Source organism: Ovis canadensis, chromosome 2 (genome assembly GCF_042477335.2).
Source record: "Ovis canadensis isolate MfBH-ARS-UI-01 breed Bighorn chromosome 2, ARS-UI_OviCan_v2, whole genome shotgun sequence".
NCBI classification, from domain to species: domain Eukaryota; kingdom Metazoa; phylum Chordata; class Mammalia; order Artiodactyla; family Bovidae; genus Ovis; species Ovis canadensis.
The window spans coordinates 144,496,432-144,517,848 of NC_091246.1; the positions used below are offsets into that span (position 1 = coordinate 144,496,432).

At 43.2% G+C, this 21,417-nt stretch overlaps 1 protein-coding gene across 1 annotated transcript in view; it reads right to left on the bottom strand.

Moving 5' to 3' along the window:
- Positions 1 to 21,417, bottom strand: part of MYO3B (myosin IIIB) — a 275,064-nt gene that overhangs the window by 122,699 nt on the left and 130,948 nt on the right. Inside the window, exons 20-22 of the mRNA XM_069575180.1 lie at positions 18,260 to 18,371; positions 16,697 to 16,859; positions 2,194 to 2,295 (exon numbers count right to left, since the gene is read on the bottom strand). Coding sequence (XP_069431281.1) covers positions 2,194 to 2,295; positions 16,697 to 16,859; positions 18,260 to 18,371 — 377 coding nt within the window. The remainder of the gene's footprint in view (positions 1 to 2,193; positions 2,296 to 16,696; positions 16,860 to 18,259; positions 18,372 to 21,417) is intronic.

The window sequence follows — 21,417 nt, forward strand, 5'->3', positions numbered from 1 at the left end:
AAGGTGCTGTGTCCATCACCAGAGAGAGGGGAGGCAGTGGCGCCTCTGACACTTGGCCAACGCTCCCAGTTATTCTGCCCAGGCTTCCAATAAAAAAGCACAGAATTTCTGATCATGTAAGTAAAGGGAAAACTCATTCCTGCTTCTTCTTCACTTGCACTTCAGTCATCAAAATATTGATTTCCGAGTCATTTGAAGTTTAAAAGCCAAATAGAAAGGTACAGAATATTCTTATTAAAGATTAGACGAAGTCTGCTCCTCTGTCCGCCAGCTTTGTCAGAAGAGCAGTGACAAGGATTTGAAGAGATAAACTTAAATCAGAAATGTTGTACACCTGACACAAATATAAAGTTGTAGGTCAATTATACCTCAACTTTTAAAGTTTTTTAAATGAATAAAAAAAGGTTATAGAACCACTGAATTCAAACAGAAATCCTAAATTGTCAAATACTTTTAAAAATATTTATTTGGCCCTAGTTCCCTGACCAGGGGTTGAACCTGGGCCCCCTGCTTTGGGAGCCCAGAGTCTCAGCCACTGGACCACCAGGGAAGTCCCTGTCAAATACTTTTAAGTATGTCCAGTGACAGTTGGGATAATTCGGCATCTCTCTGGCAAATTACTTGTTAAACAAGGAGACTGGAGAAATGGAAACACAGAGAAAAAGAATAGCGTGAAATAGGGTGACTGACTCTAAGTGAACAGATCGGGCTAAAGGAATTAAACCAGTGACGTGGCTGCGAAAAATAAATGATGCACTTCACTAGCAGAAACGTTCACAAAATATCAGACTTGAGGTATGTGCAGGTGTGACATGGCTCCTCCAGACATGGGTCTCCTGTCTCCAGGGAAGCATCCTGAAGTATCCTGGTTAAATGAAATAAAGAGATACTGGGAGGGACTTCTCTGGCGGAGTCAAAGCCTTCCAGAGTCAGACTGAACTCTAGAGCTATTCATATTTCCCAGAAGAACTGAGGCAATTCTTCACATTTTGAAATAAAATGAAAGAGCATTTGATCATCAAGAGGGGAAAAAAAAAGCAGGTGTTGCAAATTAAAAATGCCTTTGGGGTCACTCAGGTAACAAATGAGGTTTGTGGAGAACCAGAGGATGCACATTCAATTTGAAAACATTTGGGTTCAATGTTTTCTGTTTGAGAAAAAAAAAAAAAAAGTTGGTCGGGCCAAACAAACCATACCGTGTGTTGATTACAACAGGAAGACCTCCTATTTCTGACATCTGCTAGGGAGAACAGATCTAGACTGTAGGTCTGTAACATCTAGACAGCCTTCTTTTGAAATTGAAGTGTCTCCCTGTCTCACCTCCTAGCCTCCTCAAGTTCAAGAAACACTGCTGCTCCTGGGGCTCCCCCTCTTCTCTTTTTTCCCTCTCCCTAACCTCCTTGCCCTGAGGTGAGGCTTCAGTTGTGCATTTCCTTGAAACCTAGGCTGGGTTGCAGATTCCAAAGAAGCTGGAAGCACTCAGACCTCACTGCTGGGCCTGGAATTACACTGTACCTCCAAGCTCTATGGTGAGATTCAGGGCAACTCAGTCTCACATTTCATACATGTGAGCATCAGTATTAAAGGTCATATTTTTAAAATCATAGCTGATTCTTCAAGCAGAAGCTCAGGGACCTTCAATCTGAAAAAATGGAGGATTCTAATATCTTTTAAATGTTTGAAAACCACTGATCTAGTCCAATTCTTTCATTATACAATGATGATAATTAATAGAAAGCTTAGACCAGATACTGAAGTTTTAACTTCTTGTCCACAGTGTTCCTTCCCCCTATGAATGTGCTCAATGTATCAGTGTCAGGATCATAGAAAGATAGTCCTGAGAAGCTAAACTTTCAAAAGGTCTTAAGGTAAATAGGATAGAAACATGTCAGTGTCTGCTCCAAGAGGATGGGCTAAAGGGAGGCAGTTGGCAAGGAGAGCTGCCACGAGCCCATCTTCCCCAGTGAACAGTAACTGGGCACCCGGGCAGCTGCAGAGGGGTTGAGCCCCAGAGATAAGGGGCTCCCCTGCAAGGCTGCCCCTGAACTTAATCAGCTGTCACCTGTAGCAAAAAAAAACAGAAGAGTGGCCAGACAGAGGGATCACATCAGGTGATCATTTCCAGCTCTGGAATCTTCTCTGGAGCGTCCATAAATAAAGGAAACACCCATCCCAAACTTCTAATGACCTCACCTTTGTGGTTACCAGGCTCACTGGAGAACTGACCCTGCGCAGTTCCGCTGGGACCCCCTGTGATGGTGGGTTGTGGATCACTGCTTTGGTCTGAAGGGCACCCTGTGGAATGAAACAAAACATCATCTTCTCAAGGTTATGCCCTCCACCTGGATGAATTACCAAAGTGGGGAACACAGCATGGCGAGGGAAATCCACATTTTTCTTATGGTTTGAGGCTCTGAGGTGACGGATTTGGAGCTTATTTTGAAGAGTTAACAGTGCGGCTGTGAAAGGGCACAAGTATAGGGGACAGGACACTTAGCAACTCTCCTGGCCAGACTCTCCACCGGCTTGGTAACATGGGGGAGGTTAGGTAATCTGTCTCATTGATTGCACTGGTCAAATAGGGAGCTGGGTGACCGAGGTCATGAGTGCAGCAAGTGGGGGTTCCAGGAGTGACAAATGGACAGCATCCCCATTACCTTTCAGTGGCACCACCTGAGGAGAAAAAGAGGGATGAGGCCTCCTCTGTCTCTCCGCATGTCTATCCTGGGGCAGGCCTCTCTCTATTCTTTTTGTCTTGCAGTCCCGTTCACTGAGCTTTGTGGGTCCATGGTCAATTATGCTGTCATGGAAAAGGCAGACTATACACTACCTTTAGTGGAGGAACATCACCAGTGCAGTTTTTCATAGTCCAGTTAGCTTACCTCAGTAACTACAGTTAACTTACTGCAAGGAGATCCAACAGTCCATCCTAAAGGAGATCAGCCCTAAAAGAGATCAGTCCTGGGTGTTCATTGGAAGGACTGATGCTAAAGCTGAAACTCCAATACTTTGGCCGCCTGATGCGAAGAGCTGGCTCATTTGAAAAGACCCTGATGCTAGGAAAGATTGAGGACAGGAGGAGAAGGGGACGACAGAGGATGAGATGGTTGGATGGCATCACTGACTCAGTGGACATGGGTTTGGGTAAACTCTGGGAGTTGGTGATGGACAGGGAGGCCTGGCATGCTGCAGTTCATGGGGTCACAAAGAGTTGGACATGACTGAGCGACTGAACTGAACTGAACTCGCTTACTTCACAGTGATAAACATCTAAAGACTTCTCTACCAAGACCACTAATGGCTTGGGTGAGAAAGTGCTGCAGGGATGTTGCTGGCTGTCCCAGGTCTTCTTCCATGCTCCACGACCCACAAGGTCACAATGGGTTGAAAATGTCCCTACATCTCAGACCACCTCAGGTATCTGGAGAAGGCAGGTTCTTTCCAACTACACTGCTTGGCTTTAGAAGCAACTGTCCTGCCAGCGGGGCCTTCCTATCCACAGCAGGCTCCTCCCTGAGGTTTCAGCCCTAACTCTGTCCTGTCTCCTTCCTCCCTGGCCTGTGATCCAGAGGCTGTTTGCTCTCGTCTTGCATTGCTTCCTGACTCAGGCTGTTTCTAATTCTGCCAAAAATGCTTCTAGACATACCATACTAGAGTATTTGGGTCCTTTATCCTTTTCTGTTTTCTCAGATGCGTTTCTCTCTATCCTGTCTCTCTCCCTCCTCCTGGATGCCTCTCTTCCCTCAAGCATGGCTCTCCTGGTGGCACCATGTCTCTCCATTCCTTGCAGGCAGCCCCATAAGAATTCTGTGATAAGTAATGCAGGCTGCCTTGGACCACACTTAAGCAGGCACACAGAGTCCCTGTCCTCATGGAGCTTGCATTCTGACACAGAGACTGAGCATACAAAGAGATGTTTACCCCACACCTCAGAACGTAACCTTCTTTGGAAATAGGGTGTAAACGTATATAACTGGTTTAAAATAAGGTCCTGTTGGATTAAGGTGGGTCTTAAACCCAATCATCAGTATCCTTATAAGATGGCCATGTTAAGACACAGGACATGTTAAGGCCATGTTAGGACACTCTCTTGGGAGACCTGGGTTTGATCCCTGGGTCTGGAAGATCCCCTGGAGAAGGGATAGGCTACCCACTCTGCTATTCTTGGGCTTCCCTGATGGTTCAGGTGGTAAAGAATCCTCCTGCAATGCAGGAGACCTGGGTTCAGTCCCTGGGTTGGGAAGATCCCCTGGAGAAGGGAATGGCTACCTATTGTCCTAAGCTCTTTACTCCTACAGGAAATCTCAAAGGTAGAGACCACTATCATTTCCATTTTACAGCTAAGGAGACTGAGGCACAGGGAGCTTAAATGGTTTTCCCAAGAAAACCACACACAGCTGGAGGCAGGCAGAGTCAGGATTCAAACTCATGCAGTTTTGCCCTGAAGTCTGAATTCCTAAATATTACAGGGTGTAGCCCATTTATTTAAACATTTAAAACCCATTAACCCCCACTGTCTTAGTAATGGAAATAAAAATTCACTTTATTTTATTCTTGTGCCTGGGCCTTTTAGAGTCCCACAGCTCGGCTGCTGCAGGAGGTGGCTCTGGCATTGCCTGGTGTTTGATGATCCACCTAGAGGACAGATCCAGGTACTGCTTCCAGCAGGGACACTGTCTGGGTAGGACTCCTGGCTGGTGATCTTCGCCTGGTGAGCTTTCCTGTCTTCACCATGGACCTGGCACAGAGGGTACTTACAGACGAGGTGCAGAGACCCAAGCTTCCCCTCCTCACTACTGCTGGCCAGTGGAACGAGAAACCCATGTGGTTTCTGGCTGGAGTTAGAGCTGGTCAGTAGCCATTTTACTAGAATTTAAAGAGGCCAACTTGTGGGAGGTCCAACAAGCAAATGCCACCAAAAGCAGCCCAAAGTTGAATTCTTTTCTTAAAGGGCAGAATCTCATTGACATACTTTTTTTTTTTTCTACAGTTGTATCACAAGGCCTGGCCTCCGCCTCTACCACACAAAACAAATCTACTAATTTTAGGCCTATGAGCATTTCCACTCCGATTTTTCACTGCTGCTGCTGCTGCTGCTAAGTCGCTTCAGTCGTGTTCGACTATGTGTGACCCCACAGACGGCAGCCCACCAGGCTTCCCCATCCCTGGGATTCTCCAGGCAAGAACACTGGAGTGGGTTGCCATTCCCTTCTCCAATGCATGAAAGTGAAAAGTGAAAGTGAAGTCGCTCAGTCGTGTCCAACTCTTTGCGACCCCATGGACTGCAGCCTACCAGGCTCCTCCGTCCATGGGATTCTTCACTAAATTAATCAAACTTTGACAGAGTTCAAAGAAAGTCTCGTCTGGTAAGCACTTTCTCTAACTTGGAGGCTAATGAGGGAGGCCTTCCTCTCCCCTGGAGATGAGCTTTCTGCCTGTCCTGGAGCATCATTGAGGAATTCCTCTTCCCTTCGGGCATCCTGTCTCCTGACTCCCAGCAGCCTTAGGTTGGATTCACTCCCTATAATTTATGCTCTGCTTGCTTCCAAAAAGGATTGAGGCAGGGACGCGTCACAGATCATTCACTCCTTGTGACTGTGTTAGTCGGACCTGGCTTAGTCCTCCTTTCAAGCCTGTGGTAGGCCAGGTTTCATCTGAGACTGTCTCCCTCCCTTGTTAAAAAGTCTATATTTTTAGAGCAATTTTAGGTTCACAGAAAAATGAGGGGAAGGTACAGAGATGTCCCATATACCCTCTGCCCCCACACATACTCAGCCTCCCCAGTTATCAACATCCCTCATCAGCTGTACATTTGCTACAACTGATGAACCCACACTGACACATCATACCTACCCCAGACCCATAGTTTATATTGCAGCTCGCTCTGGACGCTATACATTTTATGAGTTTGGACGTTATAATGACACGTATCCATCATTATGGTGCCACACAGAGTATTGTCACCGGCCCTGAAAACCCGCTGTGTTCTGCCTATGTGTCCTTCCTCACAGCTCCTCACCCCTTCACAACTATTGATCCTTTTACTGTCTCCGTAGTGTTGCCTCCTCCAGAATGTCATACAGCTGGGATCACACAGTATGTGTTCTGTTCGGATTGGCTTCTTTCACTTAGTAAAATGCATCTGAGATTCCTTCATGTCCTTGAGTGTTAGTCACTCAGTCGTGTCTGGCTCTTTGTGACTCCATGGGGTGTAGCCCACCAGGCTCCTCTGTCCATGGAATTCTCCAGGCAAGAATACTGGAGTGGGTTGCCGTTTCCTTCTCCAGCTTCACGTCTTCAGTGGCTTAATAACTCACTTCTTTTTAGCACTGAAGACTATTCCATTGTGTGGACATGTCATGGTTTATCCATTTACCTACAGAAGGACAACTTTTTTGCTTCCAAGACTTGGTAATTACAAATAAAGCTGTCTTAAGCAAACATTCCTGTACAGGTTTTTGTGTGGACATAAATTTTCAGCTCCTTCGGATAAATACTAAGGAGAATGACTACTGGATTACATAGTAAGAGCATGTTTAGTTTTATAAGAAATTGCCACATTCTCTTCCAAAGTAACCGCATCATTTTGCATTCTCACCAACAGTGAGAGTTCGTATTGCTCCACATTCTCACCAGCATTTGGTGCTGTTAGTGTTCCAGATTTTGGCTATTCTAATAGGTGAACAGTGGTATCTCATTGATGCCTTAATTTTATTTCCCTGATGATATATGATGTAGAGCATCCAACTGTCTTTCCATCTTTCGAAAGAAAAAAATTCAGTATTTTTATGTAGTTTACGTGACCACCCAAAAAGCATCCAGCAGAGTGTTCTGAATGACAGGATGTTCAAAATACATTTTGAGGGAAGGACAGGAGATCAGGAGTTATGCAGTCTGAATTGCAGGGAGGTTTCTTAGCCACAATCTGTAAAATGAGGTAAAATCTCTAACCTCCTTCTCAGCGTGACTATGATATTATAGGAATAAGGAGATTGGAAGTCCTTTGTGTGAATGTATGAACTGTAAATTGCTGTGCAAAAAGTATAAGATGTTATAAAGATAAGTATTTCTATTGGTTAGTCAAGAAGGAAGCAACTCCTACCTCCAATATCATCCTGGCTTCTTATAAAACAAATTTATTTACTTTGCTCTAAATTTTTCTTAAAACAACAAGGCTCTGAATGTTTTTAGTAGCTTTATTCATCATCACAGGAACTGGAAACAAATGTCCTTTAGCTGGTAAATGGACATAATTGTGGCACATCCACAGACCAGAATTCTGCTCAGCAATGAAAAAGAACAAACTACTGAAAATGGAGCAACACTAATGAATCTCCAAAGCATTAGGCTAAGTGAAAGGAGTCAGAGTCAAATATCTACATACTATATGACTTCACTTACATGGTATTTTAGAAAACATAAAATTACAGGGACAGGAAAACCAGTGTGGTCACCAGAAGCTGGGGGTGCAGAAGGGATGGACGACAGTAAGGGCATGAGTGAACTCTTTGGAAACGTCTTTTTCTTGATCGTGCTGGGGGTTACCTGACTGTACATGATCATCCAATTTTATCAAACTGAGTTTTGCTATATGTAAATTATACCTCAATAAAACACTTTTAAAAATTTACCAAATTAAAAAATAAAAAGGGTAAAGCCTCCTTCTCCCCAAACTGGATTGTTTCTGGACAGCAGGATGCAATTGCTCCTAACCCACTAGGAGGAGAGTCTGGGGGAAGAGCCTTGCTGTCAACGAGGGACACTTCACAAAACGTTTGCATCACTGACCATAGCTGGTTTTGACACTAAGCACTTGGCTCAAAGTCTCTGAAATTAGCAGCCTGTGGTTGCTTATACATCTCACCCATCACAACTTTATTGACGAGAATGGCTACCAGCTGTCACCTCTGCCTCCGCCTCTGTGCTTGGTGATTCAGACTGCATGGCCACGGCAAATCAAGCCATGATCCTGCTATGGCTCTTCGTGTTGGGGTTTGAACTCCTGGCCAAATGGCTGTTGCTCAGCTGTTATGCTGCCAATCACCTGTCACTGCGGGTTAAACGTGATAGGCTCACCCATATCTTCCAACTCTTCAGACATCTCAAAGGCAACTTGCTTTCCACAGCAGGAGGCAGCAGTCTTAGTGATATTCAACTCCTGGATTTTAGAATTCCTGACTTCTGGGGGCGGGGTACAGAGGAAACTTGCTATTTTACAGAACAAGCTGCAGAAGGGCCTCAAACCCATGAGTGGGAAAATGATGTCAGGAGCATATCACTTAAGTCATAACAATTTTGAGGTCACTGGAAAATGTATCCACACAAATGAACCACGCTCTTGGCATGATGGATCATAGCTCATTACAAAAAGAAAGCTGCCTGAAATCTTTCACATGCTATTGCTGTGTTTTAATTTTTCCCTGTCAGATAGGCAAAGACATAAGATTCAGATAATTCTCTCTTTTATAAAGATTTTATTATAACTGTATTTGAGATCTGACATGCACTATCTTTTCCTCCAAAAGTGAGGGAAATAGTTTCATTTTTCTGAAGTTACAACATTATTATTCTAATCATAGAAGAGTATTTCACAGACTCATTTTTTTTCCCCTCAAGTAACTTCATACTTAGGAAGTGGGGACAGAGAGGAAATTGACACTTACTGAATAGCTGCCATGTGCCAGGTCCCAGGCGGGATACTTTGTGTCAATTACCTGCTATGATCTTCACAACAGTCCTGAGAATTAGACCTTAATGAGTCCCATTTTGTAGCTAAGGAAACTAAGGTTCAGAAGTTAAGCGATTTCCTCTAAACCATAAGACAAACCTGGTGGTACAGCCAGGATTTAAAGTAATTTTGACTCCAAAGTCCACATGCTTAGGATGGTATATAAAACTCTCCCCAAAGCTTTGACTGGTGCCATATCCAAGATGGAAACCAATGTTACAGCTGGTCTACTAAAAAGAGCATTGGGTGAAGACTCAGAACAGGGCTCTGATACTCGTCATTAAGCTCATGTAACACATAAGGGGAGACAACTTATGTAGACTCTCTGTGCTTCTGTTTCATCTCTTTGGGGAGACAACAAAATCTGCTTTTTTACACACAGAAGTCTTTTGAGGAAAACAGTTCAATAATTCTTGTCACAGTACAGTTAATTTTCCCCCTAAAAGTTTCTTTACTGTTACTTGGACAGAGTCCCAAAACTAATAAGGGTTTCATAAAATGTGACATCACACTTTATGATTCTATGTGAAAAAATGAAAGACATAAATGCAATTCAAGAGTGTTGTTGACATCATTATTAATCAATTATTGACTATAATGCTGCTTCACTCAATGGTGAGGTGGTAAAGATACCAACTGAAGAACTGCCTTTTTGCAGCCAGATTCTGGAGCTCTACATGAAGTCCATAAGGGAGGAAATGATTCCCACCCAAAGAGGTTCTATCCATGGGTTTACTCTAAAATTTAATCTTGAGTCCTGGGATGCCAACCACGGCACCAAAGCCTCATCTTCAGCATTTCCACGCTGTGTCAGTATGATATCAGGAAAAAGCAGACCTCAGTTCCACACTGGCTTTGCAGCTTCTTCTCTAACTGTTAATTAGGTTAACAGTACTTTACCTGCTGGGTGTTTACTTCTAACATGGGCAATAATTTGATTTCAGAACAAAGGACATTCCTTTGCATCACAAGTTACTTCATGGTAAGAATTTTACTGCTTGTGCCCAGTGAGGTTTGGCAGTGCCCATTTCTTGACAGAAATCTCGAGGCTAAGGCCAGACTCTGTCTCTCCTGAAGCCATGTTTCCGGAGCTCTCTGTATGTCCTGACCCAGCTCACAGACAAGGCACATTTTCTCAAAGTAAATCACCATCCTTAACCAACCCACCCGCCCCCAAACATTCTCCTTCTCTAAGAAGTTTTACCTGTGGTTGTCAGAAACCAGTTGCAGATCTTTACCTACAGAGGGTCAGAGAAGGCCAGACAGTGCAAGTGGACTCTGCAGGACCCTCATACGGCCTGGAAGGCACCTTCCTTCAGTTAACCAGAGCTTTGGAAGACAGTGGAGCTAGTGTGAGCTCTCCGTTCAGCTCGAGCTCAGGTGCACCAGTTAATTCCTTCCCCTAGATGTTGTTTCACTCTTGTGTGGAAATGGCCTGAAATATCAGGAATGGAGAGGCAGCTGGCTCCTGCCAAAAAGAGTTTGGAATTTTTCTTCCCTCACATTTTGAGAAATCACATGTTTTGTGCAAAACGACCAGGAGTATTTCCAAAAGACAGAAACAGAACAAGTGAAGATACAATGGAATAGGGTGGAATGATAGAGATGCATAAAGGAGCATGCTTGTTTTCCTCCTGTCTGTCTGATATTTTCCCTCACTGGGTACATTCATGTGACTTTCCGCTACTGTTTGACTTGTGATCAACAAAGTGCTTATGCACAGATTCATCATTTTTACAAGAAGCTTGGGCCATTTCGATGTATTGTTGTTGGTTGTTTAGTCACTAAGTCATGTCTGACTCTTTTGCAATCCCATGGACTGTAGCCCACCAGGATCCTCTGTCCATGGGATTTCCCAGGCAAGAATACTGGAGTGGGTTGGCATTTCCTTCTCTGGGGGATTTTCCTGACCCAGGGATTGAACCCCTATATCCTGCATTGGCAGGCAGATTCTTTACTACTGAGGCACCAGGGGAACCCATTTCAAAGTATATCCTCAGCTATATATTATAATGATTTTGACTGTTTGGTGTTTAACAGAATTCCCTTCCAAGGAGTGCTGACATAACATAGAGTACTTGATTATACAAACAGCGTCCATTTGAGGGAAGCATGTTTTTTAATCCTCTGTGTTGAAGATGAATCTGAAGCCCCAAACTAAATTCCATTGTTCACCTTGAGAGTAGCTCCAGCATAAAGCAGCTACTTAAACAGTAGTTGAATAAGGGAATGAAATAAAGAAATTTCCTAATTTAAAATATAGTTGTTCTGTGCACCTAGGTTATTTCTGGAAATCTAGTTCTAGGAAATTATTGCAACAACCCAGTCATTGCCAACCCACCAACAATGCTAAAGGAATCAGCCTTTCAAAATTAGAAAAGACTAGGAGGAAGGCTTACCCTGAGAGAGGTTTAAAAGTTCAGGCGTTTTAAGTATTAAAACTTGGTTTTGTCATGATGCGGGGTCAAACTTTTAAAAAGAAGTTAACCTGGAGAAGGGGGAGAGCCTGTCTGGATTCTATGCTTGCTTTCCTCTTTGGAAACTGCATTTAAAGCAATTCCCATTGGCTGGCATCACATGACGTGCCCAGGGATTCCAGCTGCAGCTGGTTTAAAATGCCTGCTCACAGGCTCAAGGAAAAGGGCCTCTCAGCCTCGGCAGGACTGAGGATGCCGTTCCAAAACCACTCCCCTCAGAGAGCATTAGAAGGAGAAATGGCAATAGATATTAGTGCTGTTATCCCCTGTAGGACCCAGGAGGGGAGTAAGTAGGAAGCTGATCAGATAACAGAGAGAAAGAGAAAACAATTTCCAAAGCACTGAAGCAATTAGATGAGAAAGTGCTATAAACCAATGGGCTCTTCCTGCTCCTGGAGGGCTAGGGGAAAGAGGGGAAGAGGCTGCAAGAGCCAGCTCCTCCTGGAGACACACTTTGAAGTTCCTTCCCAGCCCCTCAGGCTCCACTGTCACTGAGGGCTTCTCCCCTGTGAGACGAGGAGCCTGGCACTTTGCTCTTGCTTAAAAAAACAGATCTTGAGTTAGAGGGGTAATTTTTAAAAATTGTGCTTTCAAAAACTTAGAGAATGAGACATTGTAGATCTTTAAAAAAAATTCCCTGCAGGTTGTTTGTTTTGATAGTATTTACTGAGGAATGTATGCAATTTTATTTGACAAAATCTAGTTATATCCATTCTCTGAAAGTTAAGAATTCATTAAGAAAAAAAAACAAACAATACATTAGTGATGGGGTGACAACTATTAGTTTTTACTTAGACTACCCCATATATCCAAACAGGAATATGTTTGCAATTATTTTTCTGATTAAAAAAGTACATATTTTTAATTGTTTTGTTATGTTTTCCCATAGCAAGAGCCTATTATCAGCATTAATCAAAAATAAAAACAATAAAGGATGCCACTTCTCACCAAGGTGACATTTGAAGGTGTTTCCCTCTCCTTGAGAAAAGAAACTGAGGAAGGCTACTTTTTGCCCAGATCCTCAGCAGGCTCTCTCCCTGTGAACCCATAGCTCACAAAGGCCCTTTATTGCCGGCACAATGTTCTGCACACAGGAAATGTGTGTGCATGTGCCTAGCATGTTTCCCGTTTGTTTTCTTTTCCAGCATTGCTCTCTGGCTGGTGAACAGTTCAGGCCCACAGAGAGCTTGAGACCACCAGCTCATGTATTTGAAAGGCATCTGTTTATTTTGAAAATGCAAATGTGGCCTACCTCAAAGACTGACAGGCAGGAAAATACCAGGGAGCAAAAGGAGAGGTTTCCAGTCTGGAGCCCTGTCCCTCCCTCGATCACGCCCGCTGAGATCACTCGCCATGAGAACCACTTGAACAGCTCCAGGAGTCTGAGTGAATGGCCCACATTTCAAACGAGCAGGCTCGTCTCTCCCAAGTCTAGCCCGGCAGATCATAGCTCACCTGATTTAAAGTACTGATTGAGTCATTTCCAAAAGGACCCTGGGACTTGGAGATGGTGGTGCCCAGGCCAAGTACTGCCTGGAGGAGGGCCCCTAACACTGACACCGGTCTCCTAACAGCCAAAGCCCTGTCCTGGGGACAGATTCCTGGAGAAAGCCCGGGAAGGTTAATACCCTGGCTTTGATCTCTGTCAAGGCATACCAGCAAGAATTAATTTACATTTCAGATGAAAAAGGTTGACAGCATGAAAAGGCATCTTGTTTCTGGTATGTGAATGTGCCGTAATAGATCGGGAATTCTGAAAGGAAGTTCTGAGGAAGCTAAAGGGATAAGCCGAGTGGCTGCTTTTATTGGGAAGGAGATGAAAGGAAAACAAATTTCAATATGTGCCGCTCTGTAGCAACATGTAGGCCAAATGCTTCCTAAATTTCAAGGGCTATTCTTTCAAAAACTATATAACATAGCGCTGCAGCATGATTAAAAAAAAAAAAAGACAATAGGCCAGAACTTGAAATATAAACCAAACACATTGCAGTCTATATTTCAAATGAAATGATTTGTTGAAAAAATAATAAATTAGAGAATAACCTTAGAAAATGCCCAGAAAATGTTATGTTGTGATAGCATCCCTACGCCACTTCTACAGGCTTCAAAAGTAAGAGTACCCATATATTTCGAGTTTGTTCTACTTGAAATGTCCCAGGGACATGAAGAGCTTGTAAGGAGAGGATTATACTTTAGGAAGAGCACACCCCAAAACAGAGACATTGGAATGAGCTGTCTTGCTTTTAGATCAACACCACCTTTGAATCGAAAGATAAGGAGGAGAACATTTTCAAGTAAAAATAATCTGCCCATAAAATTGCAAATGTCGTTACCCTCTCTGAGTATCTTTACCACTAACACAAAACCAGCCCCTCAACTCCTGTCCGTGACGTTGGCTGAAGGGCAACGGGACATTGCCCGCCTTTGCTCTGGCTATCACACTCTCCTGCCAAGAGGGTGAGCTGGTGTCAGTACCACCCCCAATTACTACATGCCCACCCAAGCCCGTGGGGACTTGGAAGCTCCCAATACCACTTGATACGCAGGACACTGGCTGCCGGGCTAAGAAGGAGGGTGTTTCCAAGGTTTTAAAAGAAAGAAGCTACTTAAAGAAATGTGTTCTCTCTAGTCCCATGAAACAAAAGGACCCTTCCGTAGTGTACGCACCCCACAGGTGCTGCGCTGAAAAGATGCAGCCGAGTGTCCTGATATAATGGAGCCACCCACCTGTCTGTTCTTATGCATGTGGCAATAACAGAGTCCAAAAGGGAGCCATCTAAAGATGATTTTCAGAGAGGGAAAATTCGATTTATGACCCTACACACTTTATGATAAGGGAATCAACAATAGATAAGCTTAAAGTTTATATTTGAAAATACATGTTAGGCTTTGAGCCAAACAGTGAGATCAGTCCAGTATCTTCTCTTAATGGTGTGGGTGAGGGTGAGGGGAACTGTGTGTGTGTGTGTGTGTGTTGGACAGTGGGGAGGAAGAGAGAAAATGTATTTTGAGTTGTTTTACTTGTTGCAACTAGAGCTGCATCCTTCTTCCTGATGCTTTGAAGCTGTAGAGCTTAGAATTCCTAGGGGATGGTGTTAAAAGTTGCACATTGGGGGTGAAATGACACTCTTTCAAACATTTTGAATAAAGTTGTCTGGCCTTTACAGGGTCAGAGGGTTCTGAACAGTGCCCCAAGGAGCCAGGCTCTGAGTAGTGATCTCTTCAAAAGGGGTGCAGCTGTTTCCCTTAAAAGTTTGTTCCAAGTGTGGCAGTATCTGAAATCCTCTCTCCCTGCTGCTAGTCCACTGGCCTGGTCACTTCTCTTTCGTTCTGTCTCTGATATCTTGTGCTCTCAGAGCCTGGGTGTGTCTGCTCTGGGGCTGGTCTCTTCCAAAGCCTCAATTAGGCACAGGCAGCTTCAAAAGACAGAGGGAGCTGAGCCCCACAACCCCTGGGGATATTGCCTTTTGCAGAAGAGCAGAGTGACCTGGGAGCCAGAGCTTGAGGTGCTCAGGCAGCTATAAGCTGAGCCACAGCATGCTAACCCCATGGGGCCCAGAGGACCACTGCAGTCACACACAGGCCTGGGTGTGGGAAACACAGTTTGCCAGGCAAGTACCTGAGTTATTCCTATCTCTGTGCTATGAAGAGCTAGGCTGAGCATATAGTTAGAGAATTCCAAGGTTGGAAGACCTTTCAGACCTTTCTAGCCGATGTTCTTGTTTGCAGACAAGGGACGGGTGACTCCAGGAAAGGAAGGGAGTTGCTCAGTTGGCAGTATGTAAAATGGACTCTATCCAAACTGGCTGTGAATAAATGCTGACTCGGCCTCTGACTGGCTGTGCGACTATGGACAAGTTATTTCACTTCTCTGTGCCTTGTTTTCCCCCTCTATAAAATTGGGAATGCAAGAGAACCGACTTGGAGCACCCTTAGCCAAGGTACGGCATGTGGCCAGTGCTCCCAATCATCACACGGAGCGGGGTGAATCAGAACAAGCGCTAGACCCCACCAAAACTCTTGATTCCTCTTCCAGTGCTCCTGAATTATTAACCTTTCAGCTTTTTGAAACTCATATGAACTTAATCACAGAAGATTTCCAAGTGGATGCTATGAAAACGATGTTTTAATTACCTGCGTGAATATGAACAGCAGACTCACTCCTTCTGTTGCTTATTTTCTTAAATTTCCTCCGAGCATCATATCCTCTCCAGGCTAAAAATATAAAACCATGTGCTAGGAATGACATTAATTTAAGAATGTGCCAGAGAATTGATATAAGCTGTTTCCCTCCAATCCTCTACCCCTCTCCTCCTCCCCACTGCTTTCTCACTGAACAAAATAAACAGAGCTACGTGAGTGATGGTGGGGAAGAAGGGCCTCTCTGTACTCTCAGCTCGGCCTCCAAGATGCTTTTGAAAGGAGTTGTTTTTGTTCAGGCAGTGAATTTCTGCAACCTCTGGATTCCACTTATGAATCACTTGGAGCCCTGTCCAGGTGAGGTGGGTCCCTGTCATTCCAACCCATGGAGGAAGCTCTGCCTTCAGGACTTGAGGGGTAGGAGAGGACTGGAATGGCCTGACTCACTCTGTATTTTTTATTGGGACAAAGGTATAAAACATGAAAGTTGAAGGAGAGAAAAATAAATAATAATGATTAGTAGCATCACATTTGCGTTTGGTAAGGGGAGACTATGTATAGAACTGTGTTCAGGGAGGGAATGCGTGACGGAAAGGGAAAATGCATGGGAAATGAATGAAGAGAAGAGAAAGGGAACCTGGGGCGGGGACAGGTTGTTGAGTCCTTCAGAGTACTAGGCACTGAGCTGCCACCAGGAGCATGACCAGCTCTCCTTTTCACTTCCTCCCTGAGCGCTACAGCTCTCCATGTCACTGAAGGAGGTCATGAAGTCCAAGTGGACGTTATGATTCTCGGTTACGAGAACACAGAGGAAATCATCGCTGTGTTCAAGACCTGGGACAACTGCCTGCAGTAACACAGGAGCTCAGATGCTATTTGTGACACAAAGGATATTTGTGTGTGCAAAGAGGCACTGACAGGGCTGGGTGTATGACAGAGCCTAGTGATTAGCTGCCTTGGTTTACAAGCTCTGAGCCAGAAAAGCCTCCTAGATGTGGCAGTAGCAGTTCTGATGCTGAAAACCTGGTAAAGGACATGAAGCGTGCATGAGGTGGGTCATCTGGGAGCTGGGGCACATGTCTGTGCGATTTGGGTTTTACATCCACCCACTGCCTCTGCCTCTATCTTGCCGTGGGTAAGGATGGCTTGTTTGCTTATCTGGAGGTCAGAGACTGTGGCAGTCTTGCTCACAGCTATACCCCCAGGACCAAGCACAAGGCCTGGCCTGCAGTAGATACTTGATAAATATTTGCTGAAGGCAAGAGGGAGGGAAGAAAAGGAACCATTGAGAAGAACAAGAGGTGAGTGGCCTCAGGCACTTAATGAAATGCCGAGATTCAGGGCTGTTTACCTGACTGGATGGCAACAGCCCCCTTCTCTCTCTTCTCTCTGACTCTTCTGTATCTCCTGGCTCCCAGCCACCCCTTGGCATAGGCCTGCAGCACAACCACTCTGCCTATGACTTCCCGCAGCAGCAAATTTAACTGCTCGACATGATAATACTTGAGAAAAACCTGAAATAAGACATCAGTTTTAGCATTACATATAGGCTCCCAAGGGCTCCTCTGGTGCTCAGGGGTAAAGAAGTGTGTTAGTCGCTTAGCTGTGTCTGACTCTTTGCTACCCCATGGACTGCAGCCCACCAGACTCCTCTGTCCATGGGATTCTCCAGGCAAGAATACTGGAGTGGGTAGCCATTCCTTTCTCCAGGAGATCTTCCTGACCCAAGGATCAAAACTGGGTTTCCTACATTGCAGGTGGATTCTTTACTGTCTGAGCTACCAGGTTCAGATAAACCCTGCCAATGATTCTTCAGTGGTAAAGAAACCATCTCCCCATACAGGAGATGCGGGTTCGATCTCTGCATCAGGAAGATCCCCTGGAAAAGGAAACAGCAACCCACTCCAGTATTCTTGCCTGGGAAATCCCCTGGACAGGGGAGTGTGGCGGACTACAGTTCATGGGGTTGGAAAAGAGTCAGACACGACTGAGTGACTAAACAACAAGAATAACGGACTCCCACACAGAAATTCACTCTGCTCCAACAAATTAACATAAATATTAAAACATCATCTAAAAAAAGTTTACAGTGACTTGATTTATGCTAACATTACTGATTTCTTGGAAGCAAATACAATTAATCCCCTTGTAAGGTCAAGCCAATGTGGGACTATTAATATACACAGACGATGAAGTGAACAGGGTTTTAGGAGATCCTAAATGTTCTCCAGGCTGGCCTCAGTTCTGCCACGAGTTCCATTTCCTCAGCTTGATCCTTTCAACCCTCAACTCTGATGGAGGTGTTAAAGCAGAAAAACTGACCAGGGCCGACAGAAGTTCTGAGGGAGTGGGGCTTGAATGGGCCACAGTGATCTAATTTCTGCCGAGGAGCAGCAGCATTGCCATCTACACTGAAGCTAAGGCTGGCATTGTAGGGCAATTCAGAATGGACCACAAAACCCTGAAATCTTGTAGGAATATGATGTTTCCCCAAATGAAAAGCTAGACATGATGAGACTACTCATCAGAGTGGGCAGTATACTACATGAGTCTAAGGGAAAAAGGACGAAAGTAGAAAAGATACTCATTATTGTCATTAACATGATTTGTGCATTTGTCTGCAGTGCTGGAATAAGCAGCACTGGAAAAAAGGACATTTAAAAATGAGCCCAAAGATCTCATTCTAGAAATGCTAAATGGTTCTCAAACTACATGCAGAACAGGAAGCAAACTCTCCTCTTTTGGCATCTGAGGTCCTGGGACCCCCGACCCAAGACCAGCAAAGATCACTGTTAGGTTAGGGTCTTGTCTGGTAAGCTGCAAAACTTACAGAGCTATTCAAATCACTGAGAAGAGACCGAGGTACACAGCAGAGCATCTCAAGTGACAATCTAAACAACAAAGAGAGAACTACCTTTGTTTTTCCCAGCAGCCAGTGATCTAATCTGGACTTTTCCAAGATAGCGATGCAACTCTCTTTGCTAGCAAGAGGTGTTTGATGTGCTCTGAATGCCAAGTAATAATACCTACAAAACAGAACAGGGAAATAAAGCATTTTTAGTCACCATTTGATTCAGCATCATAGAGTTGCTCTGGGCCCATTGACATGTCTTGTTTCTCAGTATCAAATATTTGTTGAGCATCAATAATAGTGTACTAGGTAGTGGAAGACACACAATTCATGCTTATTAGCTCTTATCTTCTTTCATATTCTATGTTTATTTTCCTTTTAGTATTGCTTGTAATTCATATTCAAAGCATACTTGGCATCTTTTACATGCAAAATCAAAGTATCTAATCCTTTAAAAAACTGAAGTTTAGACAGCTCTCCCAGCAAAAGTTATCATTTTAAATGTATTACTCTTTTAAAAATAATTTGTCATCTCACTGTATGAATTTTGGCTCTGCTTTGAAAATTCCATCTGAAGCAATGTGTAGAGAGCAAAACTGATTATAGCCTGACACTACTTATTCAGTCTGTTAAGCTCTATGTCTCTCTCAAGGTAAAAAGTGGGTATGTTTTCTTGAGACAATCACCAAAACCACATTTGTCTTCCTAAATTACTCATTTTAATAAACTTCCATACTTTCAGATGAAAGACTTTCTGGGTAGATTCAAAGAACATGACCAAATTTTATATATATATATATATATAAAGTTTGTATATGTATATGTGTGTATGTCCATAGGTATGTCTATATACATGTATATGCATATATACATATATAATGTTGAATATATTACCTTTTTAGAAAACTTTACCTTAGTTTTTCTTTTAAAAACTTTGAAGCATCTTTCCTCTGTTCCTTGTTGCCATCTGTAATTAAATTCAACCACTTGGAAGTATTTCCTTGTCAGAGGATTTTCCTGTGATTCCTCAGACAAGGGTGATCTGTTATTTTAGAACTGCTTTAAAATGTAGAGCCAGTTTTACTTTTTAAGAAAATCACAGAAATATGAAATATGTCCTTTCCTCTTACCAAATATTCCCATGCTTTCTGTTTATGGAAAGATAAACATACTTGATTTGCACTTGAGCCATTTAACTTTATCTTTGTGCTACAAGATTGTTTTACAAGTTAGGACTGAATGCTGACTTTGCCGAAAACATTTGCATTCAGAGGTTCTGAGAATGTTTCTAAGACTCTGCGTCTCTGTTTCCACCTTTGAGGGAGAGAAACAGTTTTCTCTCAGAACCCCTGAATGGTGGCCAGGACTGTGCTAGGTCATCTGGCCAAGCCCAGGAACCTGTTCATAGTAAACGTTCCTGGAGCTAGGTGGGAGGAGGGACAGCCAGGAGTCAGGCTGAGGTCTGGGCAGTTCATGGCACCAGCACAGATTCTTTAGCCCTAGTTTCTCAAGGACTGTAGTTTCAATCGTGGGTTCTTGGATTTGGCTTGGGCTAAAGCAAAAAGATTGTGTACTAGAGTGCACGGGGGTGGTAGAAATAGATGGCAAATCTCTATGGAGTGAATGTCTTGGGAAAGGTAAAGTACAGATAGCTTAAGATGTAAAAGTCATTGATAAAAGCAGGACTTCCCTACTCTCTTTTCCTTTAGTCCTGGCCATTTATAAAATGGGCTATATCTTATAAATAACATATGGCATGATTATATGTTTATAATATGATTAAGGGCTTCCTTGGCCTTAATCCGACAGGCTTGCTCAGGATGATTGCTCAATACTCTTAGTGATGAAATATTTAAAGATAATCTAATGAATGACCAGAACTATGCAGTTTATGAGATTACAAGATATGTTCTAACTATCCATTCAAGGATTTATCTTGTTCTGGGGGCATCCATGGATGCTTCTTAGCAATTTCTAAATAGACAGACTATATCTTGAATTAATATAAATATTAGAAATTAACTTTGATTTTTAGCCCTTCAATTCAAATCTCTCATTATGATAATAACATTCATACATAGCTTTTAGTTCAGAAAGAGATGGATAACAGTACTGTCAAGATGTGAAGATTTCCAAAAACATTAAGGGAGCATTTAAGTGATACGTCTGCAGTAGTCATGTCAGAGAGGTATCAGTATAGTGTGTTTTCTCCACAGAGTATTCTAATAGATAATATGGTTAAAAACAAAACAAGACAAATACGCACTTTGGCCAAGCTTCTGTATGCTTCAATGCTTCAATATAAGGGCAAAAAATGAAACGAAAGGCACAAAGATAAAAGGCCTGCCACCAAGGGGACATCTTTTTGAGAAGATCCATTCCACCCCCTTCTTGAAGCAGCTTGATGAGTTAAATAAGCAAGAGACAATGCAATAGCAAAATAATACATGTAAAGATTTGTCTTGAGGGTCTGAGTACACGAGAACATTGTAAAGACTAGTTCTATCTCTTTATTCAAGAGTTCTGCCCTGAGCTGTTCACCAGTTCTGCCCTGAGCTGTCTCTGATAGGTAGAATTCGTCTCTCAGATTGGAGTTTGAGCTCTGAGTTAAGGGTGAGGTCTTTCATCTCTAACCATAGGTAAGTCACTTGTATCTGAATTTTCACAGGGAGCAATGGGAACCAGATAAGTGGTTCTTAACTCACGTGGAGGGGAGGGTGGTGGAAGACTCTATGAAAATCTGGTAAAAGCTATAAACATTTTTTTCTTAGGAAAATGCTCTTGATACAACATATTGCACATAGTATCAAGGGTTCCACATAGTTCGTGTGGGTCCTCCAATGACCTAAGAGCCCTTCCCTATTTCAGAGCTCTATATAAAGTGATAAATTTTACAAGACCTGATCTTATCAAAACATATAAGTTATTAAAAGAGAAAATATCCAGTTGAAAAATCTCTATCCAAAAATGTTATTTAGTTTTCTGCCTAAAATGTTTTATTGTATGAAATACAAATTTTCCAAGGAAGAGTTTTTAAGCTAGTTAAATTAGATGTACCAGTTACTTCATAACAAATAACTTCAAAACTTAATGGGTTAAAGAGTAGACATTTATTGTCTAACAGTTCGAGAGGGTCAGGAATTTAGGAGCAGCTTATCTGGGCATTTCTGGCTCAGGGTCTTACATGAGATTACAGTCAAGATGTTGGCCAGGGCTTCAGT